General features: G+C 33.1%; 1 protein-coding gene across 1 annotated transcript; it reads right to left on the reverse strand.

Annotated features, from left to right (window-relative positions):
* Nucleotides 1-164: 164 nt before the first annotated feature.
* Nucleotides 165-23,443, reverse strand: LOC105227188 (BCL2/adenovirus E1B 19 kDa protein-interacting protein 3). Its single transcript, XM_049458212.1, has 6 exons — nt 22,810-23,443; nt 1,778-1,964; nt 1,624-1,708; nt 1,484-1,554; nt 1,184-1,336; nt 165-1,112 (listed from the first exon to the last, which is right to left on the reverse strand). The coding sequence occupies exons 1-6, from the start codon at nt 22,850-22,852 to the stop codon at nt 1,061-1,063; spliced, it is 591 nt and encodes a 196-aa protein (XP_049314169.1). The 5' UTR covers nt 22,853-23,443; the 3' UTR covers nt 165-1,060.
* Between the last annotated feature and the right edge of the window lie 113 nt (nt 23,444-23,556).

Consider the following 23,556-nt stretch of genomic DNA (forward strand, 5'->3'; position numbering starts at 1 on the left):
TGAAAACGCTTTGTAAGACAAAAAATTATTTCAAATATGAATGAAATATTTATGTTTTACAATTATTTTTATCATTATTACTAATAAAGTATGCTACATACTAATTTCTAGTGCATATCTTTTGTTACACTCATTGTTTTATTTTCATCATAAACGCATTAAAATAGTTTAGATATATTTATTTAATAATAAATGTTGTAAAAAAGTTCAAATACAAAGCACTTTCGTAAGAATAATAAATCGCATTTTAAGTTTGAAAAATTCGGTATAATATATGTAATAATAAAAGACCTGAGCCCACTCTTGTGTCGCACGTTTCGATCAGTTAGTACATTTTAAATAGTTTTGTATATACTTATATTTTGTATTCTTTTGATATACAACGATTTGTTCCGCATGTGTGATTTGTAAAATACTTTTACAAGCTTATTTTTAAATTCAACAGCTGATTAGCTGTCAAATGACAAGCAATTAAATCAAATCACACAACGTTAATTTTTCTAGTATTTTCCATCGTGCACATATGCATGTATTTACATATGTGCAATTACAATTAAATTAATTTACAATAACATTGCAATATAAAATGTAATTCGCTTTCATCATCTGCAATGATTATCATAGCTGTCGCACAACTTACAAATACATACTGCCATGCGTTCAGTACACGTTAGTATTGGTTTATGAAAATTGTTTTTATGGAATACACAAATAAAAATTGAAAAAATTAAAAATGATTTGCTTATCTTCTTAACGCCAAGTCAGATGTGCATTACTCCTATACTTTGCTATAAATATCTCCACTGTTTTTTTTAATTCATCTTTTTTGTTTTGTTGGTATGAAAATATTTTTAATTCTTCTTCGTATGTTAGCTCCTTAACATTTTTGCATTACATCTCGTATTTATTTTAATTCTTCAATTTTGTATTTATTGAAAATATTTATATGTTGCTTATGTATTTTTTGTTTTCGCTCCTTTTTTGCTTTTGCATTTCGCTCCGTTTAAAATTATAAAATTAGAATAATATGTATATAAATCACTTTTCTTTAACATTCAGTTCAGTCAATGACGACTCGGGTCAAGAGGATGCCACGTTTGCTCAGCCACAAGCTGGAAAAAAAATATTAAAGTTAATATATTTTTCAATGCCTATTAAAAATAATATATGTAGATATGCTTACCCCAGTCCAGCGCCCAATAGCAAGGATAGTACATTTGAAAGAATGAGCGAGTATAGTATTTCTCTGGAAAAGAGCGAGTTCTTGCCAACGCGAGTCAAACGTATGGAATAACCTGAGCTCTTTTTCTTTTGTGGATGTTCGAATTTCCAATCTCTGAAAAATTAAATGACAATTGTTAAAATTCGAAAATTATTATTAAAGATATTTTTAAATTTTAAGCTAAACTTTAAACTTTAGTACTATTTATAGTAAAATTATAGTTATATACATATGTGCAAAATATCGTTTGCTCACACATACTTTGGTGGTTGTTGATCCGGTCGGCTATTCCATTCATCCAGCCAATCGGTGTCTTTGTGACTATCGCCATCCTACAATAAGTACATACATGTATATTAAAATCATAATGCTTTAAATAACTTATATTTAGTACTACAAACCTTGCTCCAATAATTTATGTAAACATTTTTGAGATCTTCGTCAGGTGTGAGTTCGGTATTCGGGCTGTTGGGTGGTGATTTCGGGCTATAAAAAGCATAAATATATATTTATTAAAGAAAAGTATAGTTAAAAAATAGTTTGCTAGACACATACCTATCCCTGGGTGTATCACGTCGCGAACTGGCTAGGGAGACAACACGACTGGATTGATTTGATTCGCGTTGCGCCTCACGCAGCAAACGTAAATATTCCTCGCCACTTGCGAAAGGCAATGGTGTGATTCTGTCGGGGCTCTTCACGCCAGCCATTGTAGCGGCACTGCTCAGCTCAATCCAAGATTCTAAAAAATATTGATAAAAAGTTTGATATCAAGTAAAATTTTATTTAAAAAAAAATTACAATAAATATATTATACATATTTAAATATCAGATGTGGTGGTTAATGCGCACAATTGCAACTGCAACAATATCAATGCGAATTTATCAACAAAAACACAAAATAGTGTAAATTGCTGGCCAAAGTGCAGCAAACAAAGAAACTGCAGACAACAACAAGTAAATAGAAAAAAACTCGTAAACACAAAACCTGTGAGTTCAAAAGCTCTTTGTGCGAATTTCAACGAAAGCGGATACACGATATACAGATATAGCCAGCTGCGCTGCAATAAATTCACTAACTGACTGAATTATCTTTTGTCTACTGAGTGGCGCTCTAATGGACACACTCTCCAACACCAGGAAGGCTTATCGTAAAGACTCAAGACTGGTCTCATATACAATCGCAGAAATTTTTTTGCACTGCTATGTATATTTCATAAATAACAAAGAGAATCAACAGCAGCTGACTGACGACCCACAGCAAACTGTGTAACTTACGTATATTTGCGCAGGTAAACAAATTGGCATGGAGTTAATGGATCGTCAACAGCAACAAAGGTGGTAAATATTATTGAAAATGCAAAGTAGTACTTGCACATAGAGAAAATAAATTAAAAATATATACATATATTTACATACATAGCTTATACAAAGTACTGAGCAAATATGCTCATTTACTCGAATAAATGAGTAGAAATGTTTAAAATCACTCAGATTGAAACATAAAAGACGCAATTGCATATAAATTAATGGTATACATATGTACCTGTATATGTATACATATATGCATAGTATACATATAGAGAGAACGTAAACAAGCACGAGCTCGTATCTACTTGCAATATACATATGTATGTATGTACTAATACGAACCTATAAAAAAAACAATGCCAACAATTTAATTCATCAAAAGAGGGACAGAAGAAAAGTCAAGTTTCCAAATGTTGCATACGTGTTTCCCCCAGCGGGCAGGGGGTAGAATTTGCCCGCGGTAAGGTATGCCTGTCGTAAGAGGCGACTAAAATCCATATGCACTATGTCTGCATTTTTGGCTTGCCTAGAAATTTCAACATAGTCTTTGTCAGTAGCTACTCAGCTTGAACTGATATTATAGACTTTGAATGAGTTTCCTTCTAATGAAAAAACATTTGAAGTTCAAGTGACAATTGGCACCAGTCATTGAGTTGTCGGGTACTCAAGTGGTAAGCTACAAAGTCTGACCGAAGACTTAAATCTAGTAACACGGTCAATCCGGGTCAAATTTGATTCGTTCGATTAATAATTTCATTGTAAAATTTGGTAAGAAACCCAATTTGGATTAAATCAGCAAGGTTCTACGACAGTCATAGAATCTATGAGTGTTTTTCTACCAAGAAAGCATTACTCATGAAATTTATCAGTGGTTTCAAAATTAATAGAATCTTCCAAAGAATACGAACTCGGTAATAAACAATTATACGTACATATGTAAATAAAGATCAGCTGATATTCTGTACTAAGTACTACCAGTTTATAAGTATATTTAAATATATTTACATAAAATTGCTTTGAAACTGTGAATAGTGAGGTAATAGCAGACAAGTGAGCAAATAATAATATTGAACGAAAATATACATACATACTTATGTATACATATGTATGTAATAAAAAGCACAACGTCTTATTATAGAGTAGCGAATGATAATCGTAAATGCACACAATAAACTAACAATAGAGAAAACCAAATAAAATGTGAAATAAAGTTTAGGAAAATAGTTATATATTAATATATATAAGTATGTACAAGAGCGTAAAATAAAATCGCACGTGGCGGTCAAAAACCCCACAAAGGTATAAACATACAAACAAGCGTATGAAATATTTTCCACCACACACATATTTTCATAGACGAAAATACCAGAGTCATATTTTTTTTAAGGAGAGACAGACAGCAAGGGCTCCTGTCGCCGGTCGTCATTAAAATAATTTTCCTATGTCGATTGTCTGTTGAACAAACAAAAGGAGTATTATACATAGATAAGCAGACAGGAAGGTGCATAGACAGTAAAATAGACGGCGATGGCGAAGGCGATGGCCATTAGTGTCGCTGCCTTAATCAGATTACACAGTCTTCTTACATTTACTTTCTATAACAATCATGACGGACAAGCTAATCATATTATTGGCTGTATGAAACCAAGGACATTGAAGTTAACGACTTGAAAGTTGTTGACATTTCTTTCATAAAGAAAACAATAAAAAATTAATTTAAGGTGTAAAATATAGCACACCCCACTATAATTGAGAAAATTTTATTTTATTATTGTGCAATAAAAATCGAAATAAATACAATGAACACTCCTTTATTTTTAACTTCATAATAATACGCTACAACCATGTGTTATTGTAAGCAAACATCCCAGACCAGACTTACAACAAGTTTAAGGAAACTTTGTTTAAGCATTGGCATGCTTGTTTTGCCTCAGGAGTCTCTTTGGAAGGCGATACTAAATATTTTTATAAAAACAAAACTATATATTTTTTTTACAAATCCGGGTCAAATTTGATCAGCCGCCATATGACCATAACTTTTGCAATTTGTTACCCTTAAAACATATTTTTAAGTATACTTATAATCATATACTACATAAAATTCGTCTAAAAAATTGTTAATAATTTTTTCAGTAAAAAAACTGTTTCGTATATCAATGAAGATCTACATATAATTCAAATAATTTGTAAACCAACTTTTTATTGCCCGCCCGCCCTTCTTTTTATCTTTTTATTTTCGCAAATACTATAATTCGCACCCTAATTAGGATGGACCTCACCAGAAAAAAGTGTAAAACGTTCCCTCATTGTTATAAAACGAAACTGCGTAGCTGGCTATGTTTTGAATTTCACCGTTTCAGTTTTATTATGTACAAATATACTTTTGTAGATAAATCGTGCAATGCTATGTTTGTAGGCATAGCCGATTTACTATATACATACATATACTATAGTATACATACATACTTTGTAAATAAATAACAATTATACTTTCCGCACCTGACCACTCGCGAATTGTTGGTGCATTTTCATATCAGCTGACGATGGCAGTCGTGCTAATTTGGTTTTATTTTACTTAGATGTTTTTTGCACAGTTATGACGCTTGTCGATCATGATAAACAAGTTTAATGACCACAAAATAAGTGCGAAACAAGTGATGATTAATGTTCGTGCAAAACGTTATCAAAAGTGAAATAAAAGGCGATTAAAGGGATAGCGTAGAATCTACAAACCCAACAACCTTAACTGTCTTGAACAATATTGTAGTTAGAGAAATAGAAAATATTTCTATTTAATTTTGAGGTATGGTGTCGAGTTGATAGTCCTTGGCCGGATAAAAAACATCCGATCAAATTTGACCCGGACTGTTGCAGAAGTGTTTCCGGGAAGTCTACTTTACAGTAACCAAAGTATTTGAGTAGCAGAAAGCATGCAGTGACACATGAGAGTAGTACAAGTACATCCCCTTCTTTTAATAATAACGTCGTATTGTCATCAGAGAGACATCAAATTTTGGTCAATATTTTGTGTACGAAGCCTATCAATACTAGACTCGTACCAAAGGACTTAAATTGTGTACAAAAACAACTCGAGTGGTGGTCCTAAATGATATGCTTGACAACAAATTAGCCTATTTGGAAACAAAAATTCGATCTGAAGAGAACGAAGGCCATCCCGGCAGAGCCTTAGTCACATTGGACTAATAGCGTTGACATGCTTGTATTGGCTCAAATTGAAGGCGATAATAAAGGTTTGTAAGTTTGTCAGTCCGGTTCAAATTTGATCATTTGGCATTTTGTCAAACAATGTGTCACAATGTAAATCAGCCATTATTGTTTTGTTTTGTCAGTCCGGGTCAAATTTGATCCGATCAGTAAAATACGTGGAAAAGTGGTTTTTATATTGTCTATTCGGTTCAAATTTGATCAGTTGATCTTTTGTCATACAATGTATCACAGTGTAAACGAGCTATTATTGTTTTGTTTTGTCAATCCGGGTCAATTTTGATCATTTGGCATTTTGTCAAACAATGTGTTACAGCGTAAACGAGCTATTATTGTTTTTTACCTAAAACAGTATTATGATATTGTAAGCTTGTAATTACCATTATTTATGATAGTAATTAAAACCAGAATATGTCGCCATTACCAAACAAATAAAGTTTTCCTCGCTTGACACTAGACAATGGTTAGATCACACTAAACTCGTTATTGACAAATGTTCTAAGTTTTTATTGTAAATTATATGCGCTGTGAAGTGGTAATGCAGCAAAATCGCAAAATATTTTTTAAAAAGCAAGTAAGACAAGAAAAACTGGGTAGGCGAGTAAAACTAAGTATGGATTAATATAATTATAATTCGATACGAATGTAAATATTTTTACATATGACTGATTTTTAAAAGGCTTTACTACAAAACAGTCATTGAACGGCTGTGTAAGCGATCGTAGCGTCAAGGACAACAACTGCGCTTAAGAGCGAAAAAAACAACAATAGGAATAATATGTATATTTGCATACAAAAACACAACCTTTAGTTTTACAGAATGCCACGCTAATTGCGCATGCACAAAAGCCACGTTGACAAGCCACAGCACACTGCCGTGGTCCCGTCCAGTTGGCAATAAAACAGCATTCTTTATCTACGATTCGCGTGGTTGCAAAAAACAAGAACACAATAGTTAAAGAATTTTTGTTACCGAAGGGTGTGCGCATATTTACACCGCGTGCCCACTGATTGTATAAAACAAAATCACTTCCATTAATTTACACAGTTAATATTAAAGCATATAATTTAAGAGGAGTCGCTCCGCTTATATACCATAAGCATACTATATATTAAATACAAGTATAAATATCGTGTGTGTGCTGTTATCTCAAGTGTTGTTTTGTACGGCGTGAGCCAGTGAGCCAGAGTGCAGTAACTTTTGCACAGCGCTCAATGCCATACAAAAGCACGGCGATCACCCCGGGCCGGCACGCAAGGCGAGCGACACAACAAATCATTTGGCAGACAACGATGCACCGAGGTACACAAGTATCTGCATACTATGTGTATTTATGTGTGTATGTACGCGTGGCCCCCGACATTCAGTCAATTAAATGTAGTCTAAAAACTCTCTCTTTGTTGGCGTTGGTGCTTTGTGCGTGCCCCACTATTTTTAGTTGTGTGTGCTTTTTTTATGAATTTATTTTAAGCATTTAGCATTTTTATAAATTTAGCATTTAAATGATTGCGGCTTTAAATTGAAATTTATGTGTGGTTGGCACAAAGCGGCAAGCATTGTGGGTCAGCGGATGCCACAATTTAAGCATGGAAATGTGGTTGCCATAAGTTGTTGTGGACATTGATAAGGGTGTGCAACATCCATGGCAAATGTATTAAGAATTACGATTTAAGGGCATGAACCTGAAATGTCCGGTTCCTTAATTGGGAAGGTGCCGGCAAAACCCACGTAACCCTTTAAACGGACCAGTCCGGGTCAAATCTGATCAAATGGTGAATAAGTTCAGTATGCAAAACTTGGGTATGCACATACATATGTACATACATACATACAGATACTCTACGATACTACGATACTGTTATCTTATGCGCGTCTTGCATCAGCTACAACATTCTATAAATACCTTAGCTATCAGCATCAGTAATTATAGTAACTAATTTTTTCACAGTACGGTGTATGTAACGGATACAAACGTTGAAGGGAATTGCAAATAATTACCTCATAATTTTAATTATAACAAAAAATAGCAAAGAGAAATGAAAAAGCATTGGATTTAGGTATGCACGATCCAACGAAAAAACGCCAGAATCGAGTGTGTGAAGCAACTTGTATTTGTGGGTGGTCTCAAGCTACTACATACACAGAAATGACTAGTACCGAAGTACTTCTCACATATTTTAATACAGTGTGGATCAAAAACATTCACACTATTAACTGATTGAAGGGTTCAAGCGGATGTACTACATCATGGCAGTCAAGCGAAACCAAAAATACATATGCCGCCGTCTATGTACGAGTGCTAATAATATGAAACGCGCAAAAAAGCAACTTGATTACAAACAAAAGTGGAATTAAAGGCCTGGGAGCGCTAGCGGATTGACGAGTCGTTTGATAGACATGCTGTCATGCCACTGCAATCCATATGTGGCGCAGCCCAGCGAGCTAACACATCTATGAGTATGTGCGTAAGTATGTAGTGGCAGCTCTTAGCGGCTTACTGACATACGACAGCGCCTTTGTATACATGTTTGTTTAAGCGTACAGCGTCTTCTATTACATTAGCTACATCATTATGGCTTTCGCAAGGCAGCTACTTACGCGGCGAGTGAGAAAAATGTCTACAGCCCTATTTGGTAGGCTGCAATACGTTGGATTGCCAGGCAGATGTTGGTAAAGTAAGCACATTAGGCGAAGTAGAAACTGGGCAGACATACACTCCAAACAGCATTGAAATTAATTAGAAGAAACGGGTGCGTTATTATAGATAACGCACTGAATTTTTGTCTAGATGTGGCTTAAGGGGTGGCCAGTATATATACATATGTAGATATAAAAATATCATTCAGTTGATAGAATAGAGAAAATATTGTTTCCGTAGAATAGGAGCCGGAAGTAGCTCCCGTTGGCAAGAGTTATTCTGCGTTGGATTTGTTGTTGGTGTTAATGCTGGTTCCAAGATAGACGAAATTATCTACGACTTCGAAGTTATGACTATCAACAGTGATTACCCCAGCGGGCAGGGGGTAGAATTTGCCCGCGGTAAGGTATGCCTGTCGTAAAAGGCGACTAAAATCCATATGCACTTCCGTCAATATCGACGGCGTACGCTAGCAGCTGTACACTCTTATAGAATATTGTACCTTCTCTATTCAGCTCTGCAGCTCGAATTATTTTCGATAGATTGCAGAAGTCGCACGATGGAAAGTCGCCTTGTCCGAAAACTCGTTTGGTATCGAAAGACTTACGAGTGGTCCTTCCCGATCCTGACAGAGCTTTTGGTATTTCTCAACGTCAGTTTATGGTTCTTATTAGATTTATGGTCCTTTACGCATTAGAAATGGCGAATACCGCAGTCGATGGCACGATAAGCTGATCCCTCAAAAACTGAGAGACTAGTTCGCGTATATACAGGTAGACGGACATGGCCAAATTGACTCAGCTCGTGATGCTGAGTCTCTGACGCTTCCTTACGGGTGTTATAAACTTCGTGGAAAACTTAGCATGCCCTGTTCAGGGTGTATAACTAATATTGGGTTCATTTAACAATTCAATTCTGAGAATATATTTCTATTTAGATTTTAAAATGTAAGCAAGTCAAAATTATAAGCTTAGGTTAAGCTTGACACAGAAATATTTGACAGCACGTCAAAAAAATCAGCATTGTACTGCCATAAGTTCCAAATGATTTGACAACGATTGTGGTTAGTAGAAAAAATACCCTTACATGCATTACATGCATATTTGTTTGATCGAATCAACATCAAGGCTGCGTGATCATTCGAGCGTGCGATATATGGTGCACATGCATGTAAGCATGTATATGGTATATTATATTTGTTTATATTTTCCAATCAACTGATCACAATCACGTATGCAGCGCAATGTGACTTTTACAACTAAATGTACATGCAACTAGATGACAAAATCAAAATGTACATACAAAACTACATATAAACTTCATATGTACTTAAGCTTGTTATACTTTTATCGCATTAATTTTATAGTATAAAATTTTTATAGTCGCACTTCAGTGGATTTGCACTTAAGTAGCAGATGCATAAGATGCACGTTGCCAACACACATACAGACATGCAAGTATACAGTTTCATATTGCAATTGCTGAGATACCGTTGACGAAATCAAATGACACAATTCAATGACAAACAACAGTTAGGCTTGATCAATGTGGCGTTTACATTGCTGATATCAGTCACAACATACGAAGATACATAACTGTCACAATACACAGTTATTAGAATGCTATTGCTTATTCTCATTTAGAATTTATACATTAGACAGCTTAAAGACTCATTATTTAGCAGCCTTTTCATTCGCGTGCAATTTCTCAAACACGACTTTTAATACCCAGCGGCCATAACGCCTGGATATACACTGTGTAATTAATACACGAAGTGCAATTTTCACTTAGTTAAGTCTGATAATTTAGAATTTTTTAATTTCCGTTTTCTTCTTCGAAACTCAAACGTGACAATATGCTGAGAAAATGCGCGCAATTACTTATTCATCTATTGCTATTAAGGAAACTTGCACCCAGCAAGCAATTTTGCATGCTTGCTGTCGCGGAGGAAGTACATTTCCGGTTAGAACTATAACTCCTGAAATAATAGGTGCTTACATAAACTATAAAATTGTTCAAATATGTACAGAAAGTCGTTTAGGTATAAGTCGAATAGCAAATCGGGAGTTAAACTGAGCTTTTTCGAAAATATATATATGTAACACCATGTTTGCCGAAGTGAGTGTAGCTGAATGAATTTTTCAAATCCGTCAAGTAGCTTCGGAGCCTATTCAATTCAAACAATCGAATCGTTCCTCTTAACCCTGGACGGGCATCATTATTTTGCAGCTGTTTGCAAAACACGATGATTGTTAGAATCGGCTTCCAGGTTTGGTTTAATTTAAAAATTTGACTCTCTGTAATTCTCTTGCTGTATGTAGAACTCAAGTTCTTAGCTACTCCGTGTTTTGACACCTCGAGAAACGATTTTTGATTTTTCAAATTAAATATTAAGCTGAAGTAACAATCTCTACATCAATTACTTGCATACTAGTTACGCTCTAGTTACAAACAGTACTAGTTACTACTACAAACAGTACTAGTTACTGTTACAGCTGATATAATTTTTAATATTAGCACATATTTATATGTATTCAGTTTTTCAATTATTTAGATGGCACGCATACCAACAAGAGCATGTAATGTAGCACAGATAACAGTCTGTTCGACAACAATGAGTTCCGATTCATTCAATTCAGTCACACGAACGCAATTAGTGGCGGAATGTTTGGTGTGATATTATGGATATTATGATGCAACTGCACAACGTTTGGAATATTTTTGAAATTATAATAAGCATGCAATGCAATATCTGTGACGAAACGTTAACAATTTGTGCGATTGAAGATTCTTATACCCTGCACAGGGTAGTAACATGTTTGCCACGAAGTTTGTTACACACAGAAGGGAATCACGGATATCTCATAAGATATGTGTGTATATAAATAATGTCAGTCATGAAATTTGTTACTAAATGCTGTCAAATATTGAAAGCTAAACACAAAAATTAATGCAAAATATACTAATAACAATTGAAAAATTAGCATTCCGAAAAAAAAGAAAAAATTATAATCTGACTTCAGGTATTTATGTACATACTTTGCCGAAACGCAATATAAATAATGCTTCTGACATTGAACAAAGGGTTTCCATACAATGCGAAGACAGCTGCCAGCAAAATGACCTCTAAAAAGTTGTTGGTCTTTCAAAAATATATTTTTTGTCACTGCAGCAGCTGCAATATGAAGACAGTACCGGCAAATTTCGTTACTACCCCTGACAGATAATAAATTGTAGCTGCAAATGAAGTACAAAGAGCAAAAAGTAAATTATGTTTAAGAAACAAGGAAGATGGGCGAAGCCTGCAAAAGAATTGCGAAGCACACAAACGAAGCGGATGCACGTTTCTAGCGCTAGATATGTACGTACAATTCTTCTTCAATACAATAGGTAAACAAATAAAAATGCTGCGGGAATAAATAGCACAAAAATGCCGGCTGTAGTTGATTTGCAACACGCGCAGATCAACAGAGAAGCAGCAAAGCATGTATGCATTATATATACATACCTATATGTATATTATGTATCTGCATAAACATATAAGTAAGCAATTGTGGTCAAATCTATCGCTCACGTCGGCAATCTTCTGAATGATGCGCATAAAATGCATGTTAAAAATAAAAATGTTCATCAACAACAACAATAATAACTACAACAAAGTGTCGACGACATTGACCGACCCACGCTAATAGCCGCTATTTACAGAGACTTTTCTCATCTTCGTCATTTTCGCAAATTGCGCGCGTAACAGATTTAAATTGAATGTTGCTCATACGCCATGGCGGCTACAAAAATAAGACCAAACGACATATACAAAGCGAAACAAAGTCTAAGCAAATAAATTAAACAATTGCGATTGCGTCGTTTTAGCATTTGAAATTCCGCAACGCAAATTTTACTTAATTTATCTTCACCTTTGCTTTATAACTGTGTGTGTGTGCGTGTTTTTATTTTTTTCTTTTTGCAAGAAAACATTTGCGCAACGCTGCTGTGTAGAAATTTCGAACAAGATGAGTTGTGAAATTTTTGTTTTATCGGATGTTTTGGATTAGTTAATCTAAACTGACATAAAAGAGAAGATTTTATTTTTTTAATAATTTTATAACTTTTATTTTTATATTTTAAATATTATTTATTCACTTTCGCTTTCACAGGAAATATTTCATTAAGTATTCAAAGTGACAGCATTTATTATTCAAATTTGTATATAAATATATTATTAAATATGTATATACCAAGTATAGGAAATATAAATTGTTACGTTGTATTTTGAAAATAAAGGAAATAATAAATTAGTCGCAAACCGGAAAAATACATAGTTTTCGAAAAATATGCATGGATATTTTTATATATGATGCATATTTCCGAAAACTATGTATTATCTGCTATAATTCTATAAATATTTATGTACAATATATTGCTACTATTTTTATATTCTATTGTATGGTTTTAGGTAGGTGTGTATATATTTGCATATAAATTCGCAAAATTTGAACAATTTATTGAGGACGCAGGTGTTAAGAAACTGAAATTCATGTTTAATGTAAATATTTCATTACATTTAGGGTAAGTGGGTTTTATTTAACAAAAAGCTTCAATACTTTTCTTAAATTATAAGTTTCCATAAAAAAAACTTTGTTTTGATTGTTTAATTTGTATGGCAGCTATGTCCTATAATGGTCCGATCTGGAAAATTTTTTCAGTGATTGAAGTTTTACATTGAACAATATTCCATGCCAAAATTCATGAAGATATCTCGTCAAATAAAAAAGTTTTCCCTACAAGGACATGCTTTTGATGAGTAATTTTTTAAGGCAACTATAGGCTATAGTGGTCCGATATCGGTGAATTCTACAAATGAGTAACTTCTTGGTAAATGAACGTTGCAAAATTTCAGATCGATAACTCAAAAACTGAGAAGCTGGTTCACAGACGCCGAAAGACGAGAAATAATTTTCTACAAAATTGTATGTAATTTTTCAATTTATGTAGTTGTGATTATTGAGTCATAGATAATGCATTATCACTTAAAAAAAGAGTGCGAATTATTTAATTCAAATGAAATTATGTCTTACATTTCGTCATATCAGCCATTTTCAACGAGGTTTGTGTAGTGTGCACAGCGTTCCAATCATTAAGACGCTTTCGTTTACTACTAAATTTCATTAATTGTGAAGTGAAACTTTTCGTACACATGTACGTATTTGAAAAAAATAAGCAAAAATTATTAATAATACATGTGATAAGCTTATGAAATGTAGTACCAAAGGCGCAGACAGATGAAAGGCAATATGAGCGCGCAAAAACTCAGACAGGTTAAAGGTGAAATGTAAATATAAACATGGACTTAACATTAAATTTTATTGTAGAGAAAAAATCTAAAAGAAATGCAAACGTTGAGTTTAATTTCAAACGCAAAGTAAAGCAAACAAAAAGCGTGTATTATAAATGTAGGTAGAAAAAACGCCGCTTAAAGTGCAAAACAACGGAACATCACTTTTATTAATTTTCATAAATTTACAAGATAATGAAATAACGATACAAAATAGAATTTGGGTTATAATTAGGTTTGGTTGGGTGACCCAAGTAAAGGTAAATTCTATGCGGATCATCCCGCTGCGTTTCAGGCCTTGCAGCAAAATATCACGCGTGTCATTCGCCAGTTACCAGCTGAAATGCTCGAACGAGTCATCAAAAATTGGACTCAACGGATGGACCATCTGAGGCAACACCAGACCGCGACCAACATTTGAAAGTGATAATCTTCAAAAAAATAAATGCCAAAAAATATGAAGTTCCTTTGTTTTTTCTTTAGAAAAGTAGGGAATCTCAAAATGGATCAACCTTTATTTACTACAAATGCCTAGTAAATTAATAGCACAATTAAATTTAGGCAACGAATAAATTGTTTGAGATTGCAAAAGTTGTACGTGAGGAATGTGGGCATTCGTAATTTAATAGCATTTCATTTAAAATAATTTTCAAAATTTGCTGGCACACAAATAAGTACAGTGCGGATACTTACTAAACGGTGACAAATTCAACAATAATGTGGACATGTACATATGTACTATATATGTACTATATACATATACATATGTATATGAATGAAACAGTTTGTGATAAGTATGAAAGTGCGCACCTAACATTTTGGGTAGCTGTGACGTTGGTACTCCCCACCAAACGAAAGACTTCCCCTTTTGTGGATTTTTAATGATTATTTGGAATGTTTGGCAGTTGACACAAATAGATAACGCTTATGAATATAGATAGAAAGTAAATATACCACGAAAACCCCGAAAAATTAACATTTTGAGGTTAGTGCGCTAAGTTTTTAACCTTAAGTAGTTTATTACAGTGTAATTATCAGTAACAGTTTTTACAAAATATGTGTATACATATGTATGTATATTGTAATTATGGTTTATAATATATAATTGACATAAATAACAAATGTGTCCATAATTCGTAGCTAAATGAAAATAGCGCTTACACACTTAGATGTATATATGTATGTGTATCTAAATATGTACATACATTCATAATATATACATGAGTACATATTTACAAAATTGTTCAGTGATAAGAAAAACTTTCTCGCCGAAAGACTGTAAAAGTAAATATAGATAATTTTTGAAGGCCTTAGCATCTCATTTGCAAAGTAATTAATTCGGTTCAGCAAGTAATAACAACAGAAAAGTTAACTTTATCACCCGATCGTTTTAAATATTAATTAACTATATGTAAATATACTTATATAGTATATTAGAGCATGTGTCAGTAACGGAAAATATTACGAGTTAGGAAATTTAACAGCTGACAATGCGGAACGCCTGTCTCTAATCCAATTAGTTAGAAAGAAATAAAATTTCTACAAAATTACTGCCGAGTTATTTTAGCTATAGCCTCAGTGTGAACCGCCGGAATACTACCATTTAACACCATACTATATAGAAAACATTAATGTACATATAGGAGCGGGAAATTGATACTGTTTTGTTGTCGTACCACTCACTATCGCTTTTTGTTGGTTTTATTTTCAACAGTCCCCATTTATCATAAAGTGCGTACATTGAAATTATTCATTTCGTTTATATACGAAACTCTCGATATTCGTTTTTAATGTAAATAAAACGACGCGAGTGGAAATCAAATCGCTACTGAAATCTAAAATACCATATGTACACAAGTATATAACTTACACGTGTATAGTATATTTATTCGAACTATTACGGTATGTAAATGTATGAATAAAACGTTCTCAATACATGCATAAGTAATGTGTAATGTTTTAGAGTGCCGCAAAAAACGTTTATCGAGAGGGCGGACGTCAGAAACGTATTTATCTGGGGAAATACTAAAATTTCAAATCTAAACGCTAGTCGCACAACGCGATGTAAATGTTAAGTTTTGTTGATTTATTTTATAATGACATTTGCCAGACACTAGCAGATAAGGTTACTTTGCTTTCATGGGGCAAATATTGGTTAGATAGCTGATTGGGAAAAATTTGATTTTATTGCTCAGAAATAATTAAAGATTAAAAACCTATTTAGAGCAATGACAAAGATTTCTGTTGAAATACCAGAAAATTTATTTTTTCTTTGTCAGTCCGAGGCAAATTTGATCAGATGCTAAACATAATAAATCAAATAACAAACGGAGCCGACATTCACTAAGGAAGACTTAGTAGAAATAAAGTATTTTTAGCAGACGTCAGCAAGATTTAATTGTAACTATAATTGGCTTTTCTAACAACTATTTGCTGAATTTACATAAAAACAAACAAACACATATTGTGTAAATTAGTAGCAATTGAAAAATGGACAGCCAACGCAAGTAAACGACTACATGAGAACTGCTCAGCAATAATGGCAGTAAAAATCGTTGCAAATGAGTTAAAAAGTGCCGATAAATACCATGTGCTTATATAAATATGTACATAAGCAACATAAATATGAAATAAATTGACTGCAAGTAGTTAGAAAGCACGTGCTGTAAGTGCGAATAAAGACGTAAGAACTATGGAACACTGAAAGTAAATGAGCGTTTGTATGCATGTAATTGCACGTTTCCTTAAGCCCCAAGCCCCATCTACTAAAGTATTTAAAACACAATGCAACTAATATACCAATAGACTAATTAGAATGTCCGGCACATGCATACATATTTATATTTATTATACATTGTATAGCGATCACGTGTCACGATCAATCAATTTTCGCATTTATAGCGGCTTTATGTGGGCAGCCTATTGTGTATGTGTGTCAGAAAATAAAGCAGATTGTACAAGGACGCAAGCAGTAAATATGTTTATTTAATAATATATGCATGTAAATAAGTAAATCGCATGTTATAATGTGGGTTCATGTCTGGCCACCTCAAATTATTACATATGTATCTTTAATAAAAGTAGCTTTAATTACATTTTATCGAAAACCACACTCTCATAGCAAATATATGGAATTTTTTTGTTGCATTTTATATTTAGATTGCATGCATTAAAGCATAGTAATGCGTAAATGCAAACGGCAATACTCAATATCCAACTGCGGGGTATCAATTGCTTAGAATTATAACGCACTGTGGTTTGGCTGGTACTCATATATCGAGGTAAACAACAGGTGTTGTAATATCCACAATTTATGCAGTTGTTTGTAGCAAAACATGTTATCTAAATATTTGCATTTGTTTACTTTGGTTATAGATATTGCCAGACTTTTACAATTTACGCGTTATATGGAAAATCAAGTTGAAATTTAGAACATATCTGCGGTGTGCATATAAGCTACATTCATTTGCTAAATTAATGAAAGGGACAATAGCAAATGAAATGAACACACACATTTTCTGACAAATTACATACATATAATTTCTAGTAATCTTAAGAATGCGGAGAAATATTTGTATTAAGATGCGATTCTTTGAACTTTCTTCAATACCTAAAAATCCTTTTCAGCTGCTCTTAACATCGTTTTCGTCACATGCTGTGCCTAAATAGTTTTACAACAGACAGAGTTTAATTTGCGTTAATGCTTCAGACAGCCTAATAAGTTATAGTTAGGAATATTTTTCGTTTATTCTCTCTTTTCAGGTGTAGCTGGTGGTATTGTCTTAGTCTGCTTTTGCAAAGTAATTCTTGGGAACGCATTGTAATATACCTGTAATAGAGCGGAGAGGTCAGTAATAGCAGCTGTGCGAATTTCTTATTGTTTGGCTTTCTTAGTTCGCAGACATTTTAGCTATAATCTTAGGTAGGGAGATCATTAAATATTTTTAGATTGGCTGAAGGACGAAATAAAAATGCTGATGATCGCAAAGAATGTTAATTTATCATCTTTAACATTCTCTGCTACAACCATATGGATATTTAATAGCACTACGTTAAACGCTGTTACTATAACATTTGCTGATTTGCAAAAGGATACGAAAATTCGAAAATGTTAGCGGATGTACATGTGATGTTATTGCCGATGTTAATAACTGTTATAGCATTAATTTAGATTCAATAATGCATTTATTAATATTATATTCATATTATCACTATAACATAACATAGATGTCATTTTCTGTTAAGCCTTATGTAAAGTATGAAATGTGGCTACTATTAATAATATAAAGATCTGTTAAGAATTTTAAGTTTTAGACAGCTTAAAATTAAAAAAAAAATATTATATCTGTTGTATTTTTTACACCTGCCTGCTTTTCAATACAAGTTCGTCTTTTTAATCTCATGAATATACGAAGTTTGAGCTATCAGCCAATTTTTCACGCTGCCGTTAAGGCCTTCACTTAACATTGACGTATGTAGGTAGAGGAAGTATACTTCAAACAATAGGTATACAGATACGTACATTTTCCTATTAAAAATTTCAAAAATGCCAGGTATACATTTAAAAGGAATTGCAGACATGTGTTTGGCTTACGAGAAGCCGCAAAATTACATGCAACACGTACAGTCAGGTCTACAGCCACATAATAGTGGCATGGTGACAACCACTGCAATATGAAAAGCGTACGTGATGTCAAACTGGCATTCGAAGCGATAACGTAAACACTATTTACACCTGCACATGGCGAATAATAGACAGGCAATGAGTCGCATCTATAGAAAACGTAGCTCGTAACGTCCACAGGTACTCGTAAAGAGAATTAGCAAAACAAAATGTATTTATATATGTATATGTATGTACATACAGGTATAAGTAGTCGTCGATTTGTGGGGTCTAAAAATAGCAAAGAATTAATCATACATTGATTTGTTCTTATACAAAGCCACATACAGTCAGTCTTTCGCGCAGCGCGTGGAACCGTGATGTAATATTTACAAACACTTCAAGTCACTATCAATGGGCTTTGCTAAAAACGTGGTGGCGGTTTACTACGCAGTAAGCAAAAGCTGATACGCGTTTGTGATAAAGTGGTACACATCAAAGGAAAAATATTACAAATTAACGTACATACATAAGTATTAGAGAACCAAAAATAATATATATGTATGTATGTGTAATACATGGCATATTTTTATTTGTCAGTCCGGGTTAATTTTGATCAGTTGGTACGAACTTGTTGATTTTTATGCTACGAATTTCATTTCAAAGTGAGCGAAAATCCAAATAACGTATAGTAAGTATATGTATGTATGTACATACATATGTTTTGTGTATTATTAAGTATGTAGCTGCATAACCGGTTGAAGCACGCCCATAAATATGTGCCAAATATGCCGCTTACGCTGAAAATATCGCTAAAAACCGGCTGTTTTATACATACTACATACATAGATACACAAATGCAAACACACATAAATCAATTCTTTATAAGAGCAGCAAAAAATGTACACTCGGGTGGCAGTAGAAAAACATTATGAATGAATTATCATGAAAAATACGTCTGTACCAGTTTTTAATCGTACTAAGCACGAAGCTGATAATAACAAATTATATGTTTAGATATATAAATAGTTTATATTATATGCTTGTAGCGTTCAATAAACTTTGCTGTTAACAAGAAAAATTGAGGTAAACGTAAAAATGATTGCAAGTGCTAAAGAATCAACGAGAAGTAAACAAAAGTCAAGTTGAAAAGAGCAAAATAAGGCGTGTTGTTAAAACGAAAATTTTGTACACAAAGTGTTAGATGAAAACCGAAATGCCACAAAAAAAAATTGTTTACACTACGAGTGGCGACGTCTCAAGCAGTTGCTGCCACACTGAGACAATGCAGAAGGGAAGGGGTCTACAAAACGCGACGTCAGATATGTTTACACAAGAGAATAGACCAAAAGCACCGAAACTAATGTTAATAGTTGAGCCTTGAAAAAGGGGCATCGAAAAACACATGCTTTCAAGTGGAAAATCAATATAAAAAATAAGATAATAACAAATACAGCAGAGGTGAAAATTGCCGCGTAATGTCAATAAATAATGCAATTGAGCATAGTGTGGGAAACACATTAGATAAGCTGATGTATTGACAATAAAAAAACGTATGTACGTATACGTACACTACGTGATTTGGTAAAAATTTGAAATAAAAAAAAAAAAACTATAGAAGATCTACATATTGATTGTTATACATACATACATATGTCCGATCTGACCCATATATTCGGAGATTATAGCGTTGCTCTAGAAAATAATCATTTTCAAATTGATTGAAGATATCTATTCAAACAAAAAAGTTTTCTATACAAGTCTAACTACTATTTGTCACTTTAAAATTTTGCTATAAATGTAAATATCAGTAATGAATCACACTTTTCACCTGAGGAAAAATGTGGTGAAATTCGTAATCCACCTTTAAGTACCTGCTTTGCGCTTTTTACTTAACATGTTTTAACTGTTCGTTTGTGTTCTTATTTTTTACGTGAATTACAAACAAAATGACGAAGCTAATTTATTGAATTCACAAGTTTATTAGCACATCAAAATAAAAATGAACAAAGCATATCAACAGTCAAGTGGGAAAAATAAATAGCAAGAAGACAGCACTTTTAAACAAATAAACAAAGGAAGTCAACGTCGACAGCTGGTATCCGATTGGAAGCAATAAAACCATTCGCCAATACAGATGCATGTATGTACATTGCCCCACATGAATGAAAATATATAATCGACTTAACAGATACACAGGCGCCAAATGGTAGGAAGTAAGCGATACGACGCATATGACAAAAATAAAATAAACAGAACAATATTGTAGCACTTTAGGAGAAAGGTTATGTACCTATACTACAAAAATATAAATTTTATCATAGCGACAGGAGCGAGGAGAAAACAATTCATAGTACTACGCATTGTGAATTTTCAAGATATGAAAAATTTTTGATAATTGAATACATTGTACATTGTTTAATTTATAAATATATATTTAACACAATTAAGGAAATAAAATAATAAGAATAACCAAATGTAAAAATAAAATAAACAAAAAATGCAATTCACTCACGTAACAACATTTTTTACGACGCTGAGGTATATGGGAACAATATAAAAACGTGAGTTTGCTAGTGCATGTGTATATATGTATATATGTATTTAATTGTTAGACAAATGTAAACAATTGTATTCATATAATAAATATATTCATATGTAGGTGAATAAACTTTCAATTTTTATTGTGAATATCCAATTTAAAATAGCTTCATAGGTGAACACTGCCAACTCAGGAGATTTTGACCCATAATAATTGCTTTCAAATTTACAAAATTCGTTAACCTGAAGTAGCTTTGCTCTATATTGAATCTGCATTTGGAATATATGTACATACATATGTATGAATGTCCATGAAAATTGTGAATATATGTATGTATGTACATGGAGGTTTCTTTGGTAAAAATACCAACAACGTACTTATAAAGCTATGCCAGAAATTATAGTATAAACCTATGACGTCAATGGAGGTACATAGTACATACATATGTGTGTGTGAATGTACATAGGTGTTATTTGTGCATTCGCAGACGGAGAATTAAAACATGAAGAAGTAAAGGATGTGCACAGCAATAACAGAATTGTTACACATAACATTTCTAAATAACAATTGATTCACTAACAAAATTATTACACATTTTCTAAATATCTATTGATTCACTATTTTATAAAATAAATAAAAAATCTATAAAAAAATTTAATTTTTTGCTAAGAAATGAAGTCAGCATTCGAATTATTTGAAAAAATAAAAAAAAATCGCATAGCACCCAATATGGCTATTATTTTAAGTTCCTATCTGTTTTGAAAACTTTTGTTTTGCTTTTTAACTTCGTTACAAGAGTCAAAAGTGACTACGTGCCGTTGTAAGAGCACTGAGTGGTGAGTCTGACGTGTGTGTCGACAACAGGAAAATGGCGTCAATACAAAGACGCAAAAAACCGGAACCAAAAGCAGATGCAGAGGTGGTGGTGTCCGACAGTTAACAGATGTGATGCATATACGTATATGTATGTACATACATACATACATATTTACACGATTATTCCAAGCGGAAAAGTCTGGCATAACAAATGGCGGCTTATATGAGTAACAGCTAAGAAATAACCCCCGAGCGAATCATTCAATATCTACCTACCTTAGAAATTCGCTTGTTTACCAAAACAGGCATCCAATTTTATCTGCTCACTTTTCTATTTTACATTCGTAATGTCAAAAATAGCGCCTGCGCTAACACGGGCACTCTTCTAAGCTTGCTTTTATTTTGGAAAAAAACCAAATTGATTCTTTTATCTTCTATCACAACAACTGTTGTTTTTTGAGGCTTGTATTATGTAAACTTTCAAACCTCAAAGAAACCGCTGTGTACAAATAAGATTGTCTTAACCATTTAATTAATAATTTTCGTATTATTGTATTTATGTAAATAATTTTAGGTAAATAAAAGTCATAATTTCAAAACCAATTGGGGACAGTAATACGCAACAACAATGGCACTGTAAATAAGCAAAACAACACCAAATTTTACCATTTGCCTAGCACTTAAAAGTCAACAAATACAGAAGTAAATAAGAAAATGAAAATGCAAAAATAAATGAAACTAGATAAGTAATGGAAAGAAAACTGGTATGTACCTACGTAAATGAAACACAACCACAAATGTACATACACAAAAACAAAGTTAGCCACGAAGAGATACTCGCTGGCTTAACGCCGATAAAAGGTAAACAACACTTCAAAATAAAAACTAACAACACCTTAAAAAATGTAGTAGCTTGAAAAAATGCCAGACAAAATGACGAGAAAGCTCTCAAAAATGGCTGCTGAGTTGAGTGGCTTCTAAAATAGCAACGATTTATGTATTAACGTGGCAAAACAACATCGAATTGATTTGCGACTTTTACATAGATACTTATTATGTAGACTGTTGTAGATAATGTAAAATACAAGCGTATATATGCACAATTGTAAAACTACTTACCGCCAAGCAAATCTTCGCCCGTTTTTGGTGGAGTCGAGGTCATCTTGTTGGATTTTAGTTTATGTGTGTGTGCTTTTGGGCGCTTGATATACAGTCTACTTTTAATTCCACACTTCTTGTTTATTTATAAAGGTATCACTAATCGACGGACGGCTGGATATGTGCGTTATAAATTTACGTGATTTGTAGTGAGCGTACTTTTTTATGTTCGAAATGTAATTAAAACAAGTAAATACTAATAAAACGCTTAACCTCACAACCACAAACTCAAATCAAGAAATTATGAGTAAGAGATGTCCTATCAACCAATAATTTGCTTTTAAATTAATTGAGGCTCCCACTTATTCAAACAATCCGTTTAAAATTGAAAAACACGGATGTTTTTTTAATTAAAAACTTTGCAGGCTTGTGCGAACACTATTTTTCACAAAATAGTTTTTACTTCAAAAACATTAGTATATCGCTAGAACTGATACTGCAATTTTACTTTTGTTTAGTAAAACGCCTATAATATCCCTAATGCGTTTTAAATAAAAGCGTTCGATGCGAATGGTATATATGTATGTATATATATGTATATCGCAAATGTTTAAGATTTCTACAAATATTACCGTTCGCGGCGAACGAAAGTAAACGAATGGCACGAAGCGGCGACTTCTGCAAGGAACGAGCAAATTTTATTGAATTTATAAAATGTGGCCACATAGAAAAAAGTAGATTACCTAAAGCCATGTTTACATGCAATAT

The sequence above is a fragment of the Bactrocera dorsalis genome, chromosome 5 (genome assembly GCF_023373825.1).
Source record: "Bactrocera dorsalis isolate Fly_Bdor chromosome 5, ASM2337382v1, whole genome shotgun sequence".
Taxonomy (NCBI): Eukaryota; Metazoa; Arthropoda; class Insecta; order Diptera; family Tephritidae; genus Bactrocera; species Bactrocera dorsalis.